Source organism: Anastrepha ludens, chromosome 6, assembly GCF_028408465.1.
Source record: "Anastrepha ludens isolate Willacy chromosome 6, idAnaLude1.1, whole genome shotgun sequence".
Lineage (NCBI taxonomy): Eukaryota > Metazoa > Arthropoda > Insecta > Diptera > Tephritidae > Anastrepha > Anastrepha ludens.
The window spans coordinates 28,384,956-28,399,579 of record NC_071502.1 but is presented as its reverse complement, the minus strand read 5'-3'; the positions used below and the strand labels follow the sequence as shown (position 1 = coordinate 28,399,579).

The 14,624-nt window shown below is 40.6% G+C and overlaps 1 protein-coding gene across 4 annotated transcripts in view; it reads right to left on the bottom strand.

Moving 5' to 3' along the window:
* Positions 1-1,672: 1,672 nt before the first annotated feature.
* The window catches only part of LOC128866586 (myosin light chain kinase, smooth muscle), a 165,520-nt gene continuing 152,568 nt past the window's right edge, over positions 1,673-14,624 (bottom strand). For 3 of the 4 annotated variants that reach the window (XM_054107446.1, XM_054107442.1, XM_054107445.1), the window contains 7 exons: positions 13,167-13,441; positions 12,822-13,063; positions 9,612-9,894; positions 9,179-9,520; positions 8,829-9,105; positions 2,931-4,068; positions 1,673-2,839 (listed from right to left, as the gene is read on the bottom strand). In XM_054107446.1, the coding sequence (XP_053963421.1) occupies positions 2,604-2,839; positions 2,931-4,068; positions 8,829-9,105; positions 9,179-9,520; positions 9,612-9,894; positions 12,822-13,063; positions 13,167-13,441 (2,793 nt within the window). In that variant the 3' untranslated portion in view covers positions 1,673-2,603. The remainder of the gene's footprint in view (positions 2,840-2,930; positions 4,069-8,828; positions 9,106-9,178; positions 9,521-9,611; positions 9,895-12,821; positions 13,064-13,166; positions 13,442-14,624) is intronic. The other variant, XM_054107444.1, reaches the window with a different exon arrangement.

Sequence of the window (14,624 nt, the reverse complement as noted above, 5' to 3'; positions counted from 1 at the left end):
ATTTGATCGATACTTTACGAGATATCGATCACTACAGCCATCCACCGAGAAAATAATGGACTTATTTTTCCCCCTCAAGCTAATATATCTCAAAACTTTTCATTATGCGGCACCTTCATAATAATTGCGAAGGTAAATTTTCACAGTTTTCAGATGGCACTTTTTGTTTGGCAGCGGCTTATCGGCAGGTCATCCTTCGGTAAACTTAATCGGATGTTAAACTATGGATTTGTACTAACCGCACATTGTAGAGGCACCTTTTCAGCCAACTTCCGCTTAATCAGACCTTGAACAACCGGCCCTTAATGGGCCCCCTTTACTAAAAATATGATATTTTATTGGGTTGGCAACAAAGTAATTGTGGATTTTTTTTAGAAAATCAAAGACAATTTTTTCATGGACTAAATAACTTTATTTTGCAATGTATTGCCAATTTTGGTCAATGACGTTTTGCGATCTTTTAGGCAGCATCATAATCCCACGTTCATAAAACTTCCGGTTTTTATTAGCAAAAAACTGAATCAGGTACGACTTGACTTCATCATCTTTATTGAAATTTTTATCATTCAAGGAGTTTTGTAAAGATCGAAACAAAAAGTAATCAGATGGTGCAAGGTCGGGACTATATGGTGGATATAATTTCTGCCGAGTGGCCAAATATGTGAGTGGCCTTGCATTGTCATAATGGAATACAATACTTTTTTCGATTTGTCGATTCGAGCCGCTTTTCTTCAACTGCATTGTTTAATTTCGATAGTTGTTCAATGTGGAGATCAGAATTGATCGTTCGGTTGGGTGGTAAGAGTTCAAAGTAGACAATTCATTTGTAATCCCACCAAACTGATAACAAAACCTTCTTTTGATGAATATCAGCTTTTGATGTTGTTTGAGTTGGTTCACCCGGCCTGCTCCACGATCTTTTCCGCTTGATATTTTGTTAAACAACCCATTTTTCATAGCCAGTTATCAGTCGTTTTAAAAATGGATCATTTTCATTACGTTTCTTTAGCAAATCGCAGCTGTTAATGCGTTGCGTTAAATGCGTTTCTTCCAGTTCGTGGGGAACCCGCAAGTATCGAGTTTTTGAGCATAGCCAAGTGGTTTTAAGTGATTTTCAATGTATGTATGTGATTCATGAAGCTTCTCTGCAATCTGACGTGTTGTACTGTGACGATCCGAATCGATTATTGCTTTGATTAGGGCGTCATCAACTGCAACTGGACGACTATCGAGGCGATCCAAAAAACTGTGACAGCCGAATTGAACGGGATTCCGGCGGATGAGTTTAAAAAATGCTTCCTGCAGAGGAAGGACCGCTACCAGCGATGTATTGACGCTCAACGGTCCTTTTCTGAAGAATATTAGTTGTATAAGCCAAAAGGTTTAATAAAACTGCTTAAAAAAAATAAGGCTCATTACTTTTCAATCAAAGCCTGTAGGACGAAAAAGTTCCTTTTGATTTTCCATTCTTCAACGAACGCCAAACGACAACTACGCAACCAATCAAAAACTTTTTTTACTGATTGACAGCTGAATTGCCAACTATCAAATAACAAAATGTGTTTTACATTTGTACTACGTCTGCAAACCTAAAAATTCAAGTGAAGCCATCTATGAGTGAAATACACCATAACTTAGTTGCCGACCCAATATTAATAAAAGTTTGACGAAGCAATATTTTTAATCTCCATTACTTTATTCATTCAACTCAGCGTATCGATAGAATAGAAATGTAAGAACATCATAAAATGTATTTATTATTTATTTAAGTATTTAAGTATTTACTTGTATGTGTGTAGATATGTATTTGTATACGTAGGTATTATTAAACAATTAATTTCTACTCATTAACAATGTAGTGGTGAGTACTGCATTATATAAATTATAAGATAGGTTAGGACAATTATTCTTAGCAATGGGTACACATTTTTTAAATAAATATATTTTTGTGTTTCGTTACAGTTAGCAAATACTTACAAACACAACGTATTCGAAATGTAAGTACCATCGGAAATCATACATACATACATACGTACGAGTACGAGTCGACGCAACTATGCTTATACAGGGTTTCTTCAAGGCTTCAAATAGAATATTGCATAATGCGTTGCTGTTTTTGAATACTTTTACACCCACACTCGGGGTGCGGGTGATTACAGCAAGGCATTCAAATATTTTACATTTTTATTTGTATAATTATTCGAGTGTTCGTAGGTTTAGGTAAAATAAAAGAGTTATTCGTAGTAGTCTAGTAGAACATTCAAGTGTAATAATTACAATAACAAATATGTTGCACAAAATTCAATCAAACTTCTATGAGATTTTTGGGTAACAAAATACTAAACAACAACAATTAACAATGCCAAATTTTTGTCGCTCCAATTCGGCAAGTTGAGGCGCTTCGAGGGCAATGCGGCGATGACAGCACCGACGAGGCAACCGCACAACAGCATGTTTTGGTTTCCTCCATTTCACCGGTACTCAGCTGCTTAGCCGCCTCAGTTTCCACATCTTAAACGAGTTGTAGTTTTATTATCTCTTAACTTACGCGCCTTCATTCCATCAGCCTCTACTGCTGCCGCCGTCGTCGCCGCCGTTGTCGTCTAGCGACGCGCCTCGCTGCGTCGCGCGCTGGTAGCGACTGTTTGCTGTTGCGCCAAGCGCTCGGTAGCTTCACGTACGCGACCGCTTAACCGAAGTGACGCTGGTGCGCGCCCAAGCAGTGGCGAATTGGGCATGGAAGAGCACTGTGTTTGCTGATGCTGCTTCTGCTGCTGTTGTTGTTCTTGTTGCTGTAATGTTGAATTCGTTGATTTCGTTGTGGCACTTGCTGCGGTTGCTGTGTGAAAAAAAAACAGAAAAATTTAATATATAAATCATTACACTTTGATGTGAACAGTGAGATCATAAAAGCGTTTAAGGAAAAGTACTTTGGCTATTGCAGGCGAAGCGTTTGTGAGCGGCGTGCTTGCAGTTCGCGTTGAGCGCGTTTTTGTGAGCGTGCGCGCTCATAGGCAGCGGTGATGTTTGCGTAGGCGCCAACTTGTTGGCATTTGCCGTTTTGGCGCTGCCGCTGCTGCTACTTCGGTTGGCACTGGACGCTGTGTTAAATTTATTCTTCAGCTGGGACACTTTTCCGGCCGCTTCGAAAATCGGTTTCGATTGTGATTTGGGCTTCTCGCGCAACGCATTATTCTCCAGCGATTTCTTGCGCATCTTAATGGTGTTGGTGAAGTCGGAGCGCATTATGGGTTCACGGTGCGGTGGTGATACCAGTACTGCTGTTGTGTCTAATGCACCCGCTTGGGGCGGCGAGCTGGGTGGAATTGTCAGCGTAAGCGCTTCGGACATTGTTGAAGTTACCGCATCCACATCGAACGCTTTCAAGTCTGAATTCAGCGCGTTCCTGTCCGTTGCTGGCGCTGATGCATTCAAACTCGCTTGGCGTATATGCTGCTCTAGCGCGCTTAACGGCTCACTGTGTTTCCCAACATAATCCGGTAGCGGCAAGCTTTGCGACTCCACTTCGGATGTCAAACTCACTTCCTCGCGCTTACTACTTCGTGTGCACTCGGTATCTGACTGCTGCGCAATTTCCTCCAACTTTGACTTGAGCACATCGTGCGCTACACCCTGCGACAGAAGCGTCTCCTCGTTTGCTGCAGGCAGCGCCTCATCCGCTGCGCTATGCTGCACTATCACCGGCACTGCCGACGCGCCAACGCAGTGACATGGCAAATTTCCACCTGAGCTACAATTCGAGCATTCGCTGTAACCAGAATCACTGCGTTCGCTGCATTGCGACTTGTCGCGCACTTTCAATGTTTTTTGTATGCGGCGCTGTGCTTCGAGTGTTATCTGATTCGGTAGCTCAATGCTAAAGTCATCGTCTTCTTCGTGTAGTGAACCCATTTGCGTGCAATTATGCGGATTGAACATGTGGTGCAGGCCGGATATTGAAGGGCGCGGACTGTTGGGCAGACTGCCGGCGCCAGAAACGGCGGAGTTGCGACGCGAAGCAGATAGCGTGGCCATGCGGCCCAAAGCGCGTATAGCATTGCCGGTTTTCTTGGTGTTCAAGGGTAAAAAAGCGAGCAAAGCGTTTGTATTGTGGCGCAGGCGGTTATAGGAAATGCAAGCAATAAAGTAAATAAAAGTAATGAAATAAAAATTTATAACAAAAAATTTAAATGATTTTATTTGTAATTTAAAGTTCAATACAGTAGAATCAATGAAATCTATGCAGCTCCTTAACCTAATATGTACAGCACCCGAAAAAAATATTAGGTTGGGGGGAAAAAGAAATCGATTATTTTCTCGGTGGATGGCTGTAGTGATCGATGTCTCGTAAAGTATCTATCGAATGATTTAAAGTTTATGCTCGTTGTCAAGGTGACATTTCACACTAGAAAAATTCTTTTGCTGTTTTTTGTTTGTTCCATTTGTGAGTTACAAAGAGTTAACAATGGAAGTCAATAAAAAGAAAATTCGGTAGATTTTACAGTTCTGCCTTAATAAAAACGAAAATGCGAAAGTGCAAGCCAGGCCGCTGAAATCGTGAATGGTGTTTATGGTGCCGATATTGTAACAGCTGATTACGTGCAATTTTGGTTTCGTCGATTCCGTTCAGGGGTTTTTGACGTTAAGGAAAATGTAGATAAAATCACAGAAATAATCGAAGCAGACTCACTTTCGAAAAGCTCTTCAAGACGAGTATACCGTCAAGAAAGGCGTGGCAGACACCAAGGCCATGGCCAACCTTGTCGTCTAGCTTGGAACCATCTGTATAAAAATATAATTCCCCCCTTAAAAACCAATGCATCCACAAAGAGTGACTGTTTGGTGCGGTTTATGGGCCGGCAACATCATTGGGCCGTATTTTTTCCAAAATGAGGCCGGTCAGGCAGTTACTGTGAATAGTGTTCGCTATCGTGAGATGACAACGAACTTTTTATGGCCCGAATTGGAAGATATGGATGTGGACGATATGTGGTTTCAACAGGACGGTGCCACTTGTCACACAGCTAACGAAACAATGGCTCTTTTGCGCGAAACATTTGATGGCCAAATAATATCACGTCGCGGCGATGCCAATTGGCCGCCAAGGTCATGTGATTTGACACCGTTGGACTTCTTTCTTTGGGGTTATTTGAAAGAAAAGATGTACGTCGATAAGCCAGCAACAATTCAAGAGCTAAAGGATGAGATAATTCGGCACATTAACGGCATAGAACCTCAATTATGCCTCAGCGTCATCGAAAATTTGGACCATCGGTAGGCGGTGTTCCGCCGATGCCCCGGCGACCATTTGGCCGATATTTTGTTCCATACGTAATTGAACGGCTTTACTAAGATCGAAGGTTGCACAGGATTGCCGGGCAGCCCTAAATGATGTTAGTGTCGTATTCAAGGTCAGCATTATTTGGGTTCTGGGGCCCACAGATATTGAGGGAAACTGTAAAGCTGAAAAGCTACCTAGGAAAGGTACTGCTCTTCAACAGCTCAGTGTTAAAAGTACCATTGGAATACCAATGGCCACGAGTAACCTAATAATAAAAAACAACAGTATCCAAGAGGCCCATAGGTCATGGAGAGATGAAGATACATGTGTAACAGCTAGGCTACTATGGCCGCAAATAAACAAGAAAAGAACAAAGGAATTGCTTAGTCTCTCAAGAGACAATATCTCGAAGGTCGTGGCTTGTTTAACCGGTTACTGGTTTATTGGCAGGCGTTCCTCGAGACTAGGAGTTTTCGCCCATGAATATTGCAGAAGTTGCAGAGATGAGGATGAGGAAGAAGCCGTTGAGTACTTCATTTACAATTTTCGAGCCGTAGCTAAAATCAGAGCAGGTTGTTTAGGTAAATACTTTTTTAATTCTCTTACAGAGCTGTCTGGCGTGGGGTTGGGTTCAATTCCACGCTTTATAAGAGCCACAAAGTGGTTCCACAAAGGAAGGTGAATGGGGTTCCCGTGCAGCACAGTGGTATCACAAGGGACCTATAAGATCTAAGTGAGTTGGTCGTGCAGACCCACTACCACCATAAGCTAACCTAACCTAATAATCGAAGCTGATCGGCATGTTAGTAGTGGTAGCATCGCCAGTAGCTAAAGATCGGGGATAAAACAGTTTTAAACCATTTTTTCAATACTTTGACGAGTTTGATTCTTTATTTTTTTATTTTTAAATTTAAATAATTTTTTATAAAAATATATTGTAGTTAATTCTACAACGTATACCATATTAATCCAAGCTTCATACTTTGTAAAATATTTATCAAAATTCGGCATTTCATTAAAAGTTCAAAGTTTTTAATCAGCAAAAGAAAAAAATGGGAACCGCAGTTTTACAGTCCAGCAAATTCTTGTAACGGGTGATCAATTAAGAGGAGTTTTTTTCATTTGCGTTTTTTTTATAGATCGCGCGCGAGTTGTGGCAAACTGTCATCGTGGATTTGTTGAACAGCGTTTGGCATTTCATCATGGAAAGACTCACACCGCAACAACGTCTACAAATTGTTCAACTGTATTATGAAAATCAGCGTTCTGTGACAAATGTTTTTCGTGCGCTAAGACCGCATTATGGTCAACATAATCGGCCTGCTTTAAACACTATTCGACATACCATCAACAAATTTGAATCCGAATATTCATTGGTGGATAATTCTCGACCGAATAGACCACGTCCAGCAAGAAGCATTGAGAATATAGCGGCAGTAGCAGAGAGTGTACGTGAAATCCGCGATGAATCGATTCGGCACCGTTCTCAGCAACTTGGACTGTCGTATGGAACAACTTGGTCAATTTTACGGAAGGATCTTCATTTAAAAGCATACAAAATACAGCTCGTACAAGAACTAAAGCCAAATGACCTTCCTGCACGTCACCGTTTTGCTGATTGGGCTCTTGAAAAGATTGAAGAAGATCCGCTGTTTTCGAGCAAAATTTTGTTCAGCGATGGGGCGCATTTCTGGCTCAATGGTTACGTCAATAAGCAAAATTGCCGTATTTGGGATGAAGAGCAACCAGAACAGGTTCAAGAGCTACCTTTACACCCAGAGAAAACAACGGTCTGGTGTGGTTTATGGGCTGGTGGAATCATCGGTCCATATTTTTTCAAAAATGATGATGGCCGCAACGTAACTGTGAATGGTGCTCGCTACCGTACCATGATATCGGACTTTTTGCTATCTGAAATTGAATCTAATGATCTCTACGACATTTGGTTTCAACAAGACGGAGCCACTTGCCATACAGCTCGTGAAACAATGACTTTATTGAGAAGTCATTTCGGAGAGCAGCTGATTTCACGTTTAGGACCTGTGAGTTGGCCACCAAGATCTTGTGATATCACACCTTTGGACTTTTTTCTTTGAGGATTCGTGAAGTCCAAGGTCTATGCTGATAAACCAGCTACGATTGAAGCTCTGGAAGCCAACATTACGCGTATTATTCACGACATACCAGTCGAAATGCTCGAACGAGTGATTGAAAATTGGACCTTCAGAATGGACCACCTTAAGCGTAGTTGCGGCCAACATTTGAATGAAGTCATATTCAAAAAGTAAATGTCAAAGAATGTCCTTGATAAATGATAAATAAAGGTTTTGAACATAATTTACATTTTTGTTTTTTTTTTTAACTATTGAAAAAAGCACCTCATGATTAATCACCCGTTATAAGAAAGAGCAAGTTGCAGTGGTCTAAAATTCTCGTGGATTTTTGGTAATTTGTTCCCTGACTGTGTTGCGTTTCCCCCATACAGTTTAGGGCATTGTTGAGCTCACAGGCACACTATCAAGCTTGCAGTTTACTATGATATATTAAAATTTAATGGGCTATATGAATATAACGCATACCGATTTTTCTTTTTTAGTTCTGATTAAAATTTTTTAAAAAATTTTCAATTTTGTTTAAAATTTGCCCAACATTTTCTAATTTTTATATAATATTTGAAATTTGGATTATTATCGTATTTGTTGTATTTTCATTAAAAGAAATTTTAATTAAAAAATAAATCGATAAATAAAGAATGTACACGAAAAGGACTAGCCAACGAAAGTATCCAAAAAAGGGTGTTTACTTTGCGTCCAATTGGAAGAAGAAAGAGAGACCGACCAAGAAAGAGATAAGTCGCGTAGGCGGTTATCGCATCAATTAAGAGGAAGAAGAAATATTGTTCAAAAGGACCACATCCCACCAAACTGGCCACAATTACGACCCATTGAAAAATATTGGGCAATTGTTAAAAGAAAATTGCTTAAAACAAAAAGAGAAATTAAAAATGAGTAGCAGTTTTAAGTGAATGGGCAGAGAGCGGCGGATACCGTAACAAAAACTAATGTCAATCGCCTAATGAAAGAAGTCAAATCTAAATGGCGCCATTTTGTTGATAACAAAGAGAATTTTTGGTTTAAAAGAGTACGCTTAATAAAGCAGAAAATAAAATAAAAATTGTTTTGATACCTTATACAAATTTTATGTTCTAATGACTTTAGCACGTCCAATATTTTTCGTGTCCATTCTTTAGTCAAAAATTCTCAATATTTGGTGCTTCATAATTTCGCAGCGACTTATGTAAAGTTGGAATTAAAAAGCCTGAATTATAAGCATATACACAAATAGTTACGACCCTTAATCTCCCTAGACAGAAAACAAATTTTTAAAATTGATTTCCCAGTTAAATTTGAACTTCCACGCGTAGTGATCAATCGAAATAAAAATGCACTACTTTTCCATAAAATCAAGCATTAAACACATGAAATAACATTCACATAGCAAAAACTACTACAAAAACAAAAAAACATGCTTTCTATTGTATAATTACCTGCCACTTGCGTCGTATTATAAATTTCTTTAGTTTGTCTGTGCAGATTTTATTACTGAGGTTTTCGTCATGTTCCTGGGTCAGCCATTTAGAGGCCAAACACTGTTTGGCTGTCCAGCGATCCTCTTTGCGATGCACCAGGAGATTCGATATGAAGTCCTTCGCCTCTTGCGATACACAATCGAAAGATTCATCATCGAAATCGTAGTCGGCGCGTGTTATATTCGAGAAGGTGTCCACATCCGTATCACCCATGAACGGCGATAAGCCAGATAGGCTATATAAATGCAAAATGCAAAAACAAAACCAATTAAGTATTCATAAAATAAAGTAAAGCATAAATGGCTTACAGCACATAACAGATGACGCCCACACTCCACATGTCCGATTGGAAACCAATTGGCTCGTAGCTAATTATCTCGGGCGGTATGAATTCTGGTGTGCCGAAGAGCACGCGCACCGGCGTATTCGTATTCAGCCGCTGTGCCAGTCCGAAGTCGATGATTTTAATTTGATGACTTGTGCGTGTATGGCACATAATATTTTCCGGCTTCAGGTCCAAGTGCACAATCGATTGGGTGTGCATGTAGGCGACACCCTCGCACACTTGCCGCAGGAAGAGTATACAGTCGCGTTCGGTGAGCGTAAAATCGTCTGCTACGACGCGTTCAAAAAGTTCACCGCCGGTAATGCTGCAATGCGGAAGAGACATCCAATTTTAGTATATAAAAAGTAAAAAAAAGTGAAGGAAAAGCTAGTGGTCATTAGCCATAGTTTACTTACTACTCCATCACCATGACGATTTCGCGTGCGCTCTCGAACGAAGCAGCGAGTTGCAACAATTTCGGATGTTGCAAAGATTTCATAATCGAAATCTCTTCCAATACTTTTTGACGGTCTTGTGATTTAATGCACTTGATCACCTTGGCGGCGAGAATTTGTCGTGGTTGCTCAAGTTCCTGTACACGATAGACGACTCCGAAGCGCCCCTTGCCCAACTCCTCGAGTATTTCGAAGCGACTTTTGAAATCGCCGCCTGACTTAACGCTAATCGGTCTGTGGAAATCTACAAAAGAAAACAATAAAAAATAAATAAAAAATAAAAAATAAAAAATAATAAAAAAGTTTCTGATAATATTTTTGTATTTGAAGATGAGTTGATCTGAACAAAAAAGAATCCTCGTCGAAAGATATGAAACCGAAAGTCCTTCAAAAATATTAGTATATCGCGAAGCCTTAAAGCTCGGGGGCTCATATATCTTATAAAAGGAGATGAGATTGGAGGAACTTTTCCCATAAGGTGTTTTGACAGATCACACATGACTACTGGCAAAATAAAAACTTAATTTTTTTCAATATTCATTGACATTTCAACATGGAAAGACTTACGCCTCAACAACGTTTACATATCGTCCCGTTGCATTAGGAAAATTGACGCACTGTGAAAAGTATTCAACGCACCGTCAAGCGGACTTATGGTGTTCAGCGATGAGGCTCATTTTTGGCGTAATAGCTACGTCGATAAGCAAAACTGCCGTATTTGGGCTGAAGAGCAACTCGAAACCGTTCAAGAAAAGTCATTACATCAATTGAAAACAACCGTTTGGTGCGGCTTATGGGCTGGAGGAATCTTCGCAGATGAGACTGGCGCCAATGTAACAGTGAAAGCAAAAGCTATCGCGCCTTGATAAACGACTTTTTGATACCCGAAATTAGAGCCCGTGACCTCCACAACATTTGGTTTCAACAAAACGGCGCTACTTTCTATACAGCCCGTGAAACAAGGGATCTACTGCGTCGTCGTTTCGGTGAGCAATTTATCTTTCGTCTCTGACCAGTGGATTGCCCACAAAGATCGTGTGATGTCATACCTTTGGTCATTTATTTGTGGGGGTATCTAAAACCTAAATGCTTTGTGGATAAACCAGCTTCGATTGAGTCATTGGAAACCGACTTTGCTAAAGTTATTTACGAGATACCGACCGAAGTCCTCCAGTGAGTTATTCAAAATTGGTGTTTACGGATGGTTGAATTACGACGCAGTTGCGGCTAACATTTGAAAGGGACTATCTTTAAGAAATAAAAAAAATTAAGACGCACATCACAAATAGAAGGAGGAGCTCGGCCAAATACCCAAAAACGGTATACTCTCCAATTCTTTTTTTTTTCTTAATTGGCGCGATAACCGCTAGCGCGCCAGTCGCTTCTTTCTCGTGCTAACCGGCGCCAATTGGATACACCAAGTCAAGCCAAGTCCTTCTCCACCTTATATTTCCAACGCAGAGGAGACCTTCCTCTTCCTCTGCTACCACCAGCTGGTACCGCATCCAATACTTTCAAAGCCAGAGCGTTTGTATCCGTTCGGACGACATGACCCAACCGACGTAGCCGCTGAATCTTTATGTCTATGTCGTGCAAAGGTCCAAAAATCTTACGCAGAATCCTTCTCTCAAACACTCCAAGGGACGCCTCAACTGATGTTGTCATCGTCCAAGCTTCTGCGCCATACGTTACGACGGGCATGATGAGAGTCTTGTAGAGTGTTAGTTTTGTTCGTCGAGAGAGGACTTTACTGCTCAGTTGTCTACTTAATCCAAAGTAGCACTTGCTGGCAAGAGAGATTCTACGTTGGATTTCAAGGCTGACATTATTATCGGTGTTAATGCTGGTTCCTAAGTAAACGAAGTCTTTTACAACCTCGAAATTATAACGGCCTACAGTGACGTGGGTGCCGATACGCGATATTGGTCAATATTTACGGTAATCACGCTACATCAAATACAACTTGTAAAGAGTGGTCGCCGCTTCCAATTTCGACGTGAGTGATAAAGATCCCAAAGGGGCACCAAACAAATTCGAAGATACTAAACTACAACAATTATTGGATGAAGACGCATGTCGAACCCTTGATGATATGTCTAAAGAGTTGGATGTTGACAGATCAACCGTCGGTAAACATTTGTACGCGATGGGAATGGTTTCTGGACCAGGTAACTGACACATCAATTGAAGGAGAGGAATATCGAGAGACGTTTGGTGACGTGTGAGATGCTTCTTGAACGGCAGAAAAGTAAAGGTTTTCTGCATCGCGTCGTCACTGGTGATAGAAAATGGATCTATTATCATAACCCTAAACGTCGAAAAAGTTGGAGCCTGCCAAATGAACTAGGTACATCGACAGCGAAAAAAAATATTCATGCTTCAAAGGTTATGGTGTGCATCTGGTGGGATCGGAAGGGTGTCATCTATTATGAGTTTCTTAAAAAATCTGAAACCATCACTGGTTATCGTTACCGACTGCAACTAATACGTTTGAATCGAGCTCTCAAAAAAACGCGACCGCAATGGGTCAGTAGACATGACAAAGTGATTTTGTTGCAGCCACTCATTGCTAAATCGGTCCAGAAACATTTAGAGGGACTGAATTGGGAAGTATTGCCCCTCCCGCCGTATTCCCCAGGCATTGCACTTTCGGATTACCATCTCTTCCGATCCGATTCCGAATGCAGTCAGCCCTTATTGGAGAGCGGTTCACTTCTTACGAGCGCGTCGCAAACTGGCTCAATGAATGGATCAAGTCAAAAGAGCTTGAATATTTTGTTGAAGGAATCCGTATGCTGCCTGAAAGATGGAGTAAAGTTGTAGCTTCCAATGGGACATACTTCCTATATTATCTGGATATTATTTAATTATTTAAATAATTCGTAACTTTGGCTAAGAAAGGACGGAGACTTATTCCTTGAAATCGCCCTTCCTTCTCCGTTTTAATTGAGCTGGAATCAAATTACTTCTAAGTCTTTATTTTAGGTGCTATCTTTAGCTCATTTTGTGCCGCTAGTCTGTAAGGTTTTTAATCATAGGCTTGATAACTGAAATGAAATAAAATGAAATGCAAAACGGCCCTGATCATTCTACGCCACAGCACTTTACTCTTTTTGGTTTTTCGCACTGCAAAGTTAAACTAAATTCGTTGCGATTTGGCGCTTCACTCACCTTCTGTTGAGACTTCTTGAGCTTGCAATTCCACCGCATCACTGGGCAAAGTGGGTGCGCTGCAGCCGTGTACGTTTTTGGCGCGCACACGAAATCGATATGTGGCATGCGGTGTCAAATTCTTAACGGTGTACGCTAATGAGTCCACAACGGTAGCGATTTCACGCCAATCGCTTTCGCCGCCATCAGTCAAATCATCGCTGTCAGCATTCAGTTCGGCGGGCAACTGTTGCATTTCAATGCTGAAATTTCAAAGAAAAACACAACGACCATTAGCACACATGCAGCTATTCATATATCTATTTTTTTTTTTTTTCATAAAAATAAGTTTTGAGTTCTACGCACATAAAACCAGTTATCATACAGCCACCATCGTAGGGCGGGCCACACCATGCGACGGCAATGCGATCGGGTCCTTGAGATATGCTCGGTTTGCCACTAGGCGCATCTGGTGGTCCTTCTACCGCCACCGAAGCGGCCGCTGCATCGCTGCCGAGTGCATTCATAATCTCCACTGTATATTTGCCACTATCGTCGGCCGCAATATCGGTGATGAGAAGCGTTGAACGCTTGGCGTTGCTATGTATAGAAATGTTGCGCTGCTCGACAATGGGACGGCACTACAAAGAAAATTTGTCCAAAGGGAATGCGATTATTAATTAGTATGTATATAATGATAAATATTTAATGTGGTTTAAGGTGTTGAACTGACAGCAAAACATACAAGTACGAGTATGTGTTTGCAGCAACAAATGATCGAACGTCGCGTCGGTATTTGACACAGGTGGAATCTATGGGCACAGCACAACTGAGCAACGATCGATCAATCGATCACGGGCACTCAGGGGCACGGTTAACAAGACAACAAATCAGTGCGGCAGTTAACTCGCTAGTCTATCAATCAGTCGGTCACTCAGCGCCAGTCAACCACCCACCCAGTTATTTATGTGGCTGTTTGCCATTTTGCCAGTTTATTGAGAAAAAAACAAAAAACCCTTGGAAATGTGAGCAGGCCTTGATTGTGAGTACAGCCACAAAAAGTAGCATTGTTCTTGTGGTTTTCGAGCCAATTACATACGCACGTACATAGACACAAAGTACATACAAACATACATATATATTCATATGTATATATATACATATTTACGATGCATACAGGCACCTTGTAGTCATTCGGCACAAAGGCAAATGCTGCCACGATTGTAGCTATTGAATAGTGCAGTCAGGCACCTTCACCGCAAACTGATCATGACATTTTTCTTCTTTTTTGACTTAAAATAATATTTTCAAATTTATCTAAGCTTTAGTTTACAAATATTAATAATTTTGCTGACGTCAGTCATTTCGAAAAGAACGCAAAAATTTATGACCGGCTTTAAAGGTTTCAACTTACTATAACTCGCTTAATTAACAAAAACAAAAAGCAACACATTTTGTTCCACTACTAGCACGTACCGTAAAGAAATTTGTATACAGTACAATGGCAAGTTTTGCATAATTTTCACAAATTCAATATTTTTTATTATGGCAGTCTTACAGTCACTCAGATGGTTCACAAGGTATAGTAAGTGCCGCAAAGTTTTTGTTTGGTTAAATAAATTAGAGGACTTGAAACCACAACCAAATACGGATTAGGTATCGGATTTTGAATTGAAATAAAGCCACGAAAATTCAAATTGATTGGACAATTTTTATTATTTTTGTGTAGAGCCATTCATAACATCTTAGTTCTTTATATTTCAAATGTTGACCACAACTGCTTCGTAATTCGACCATCCGTAAACACTAATTCTGAATGACTCT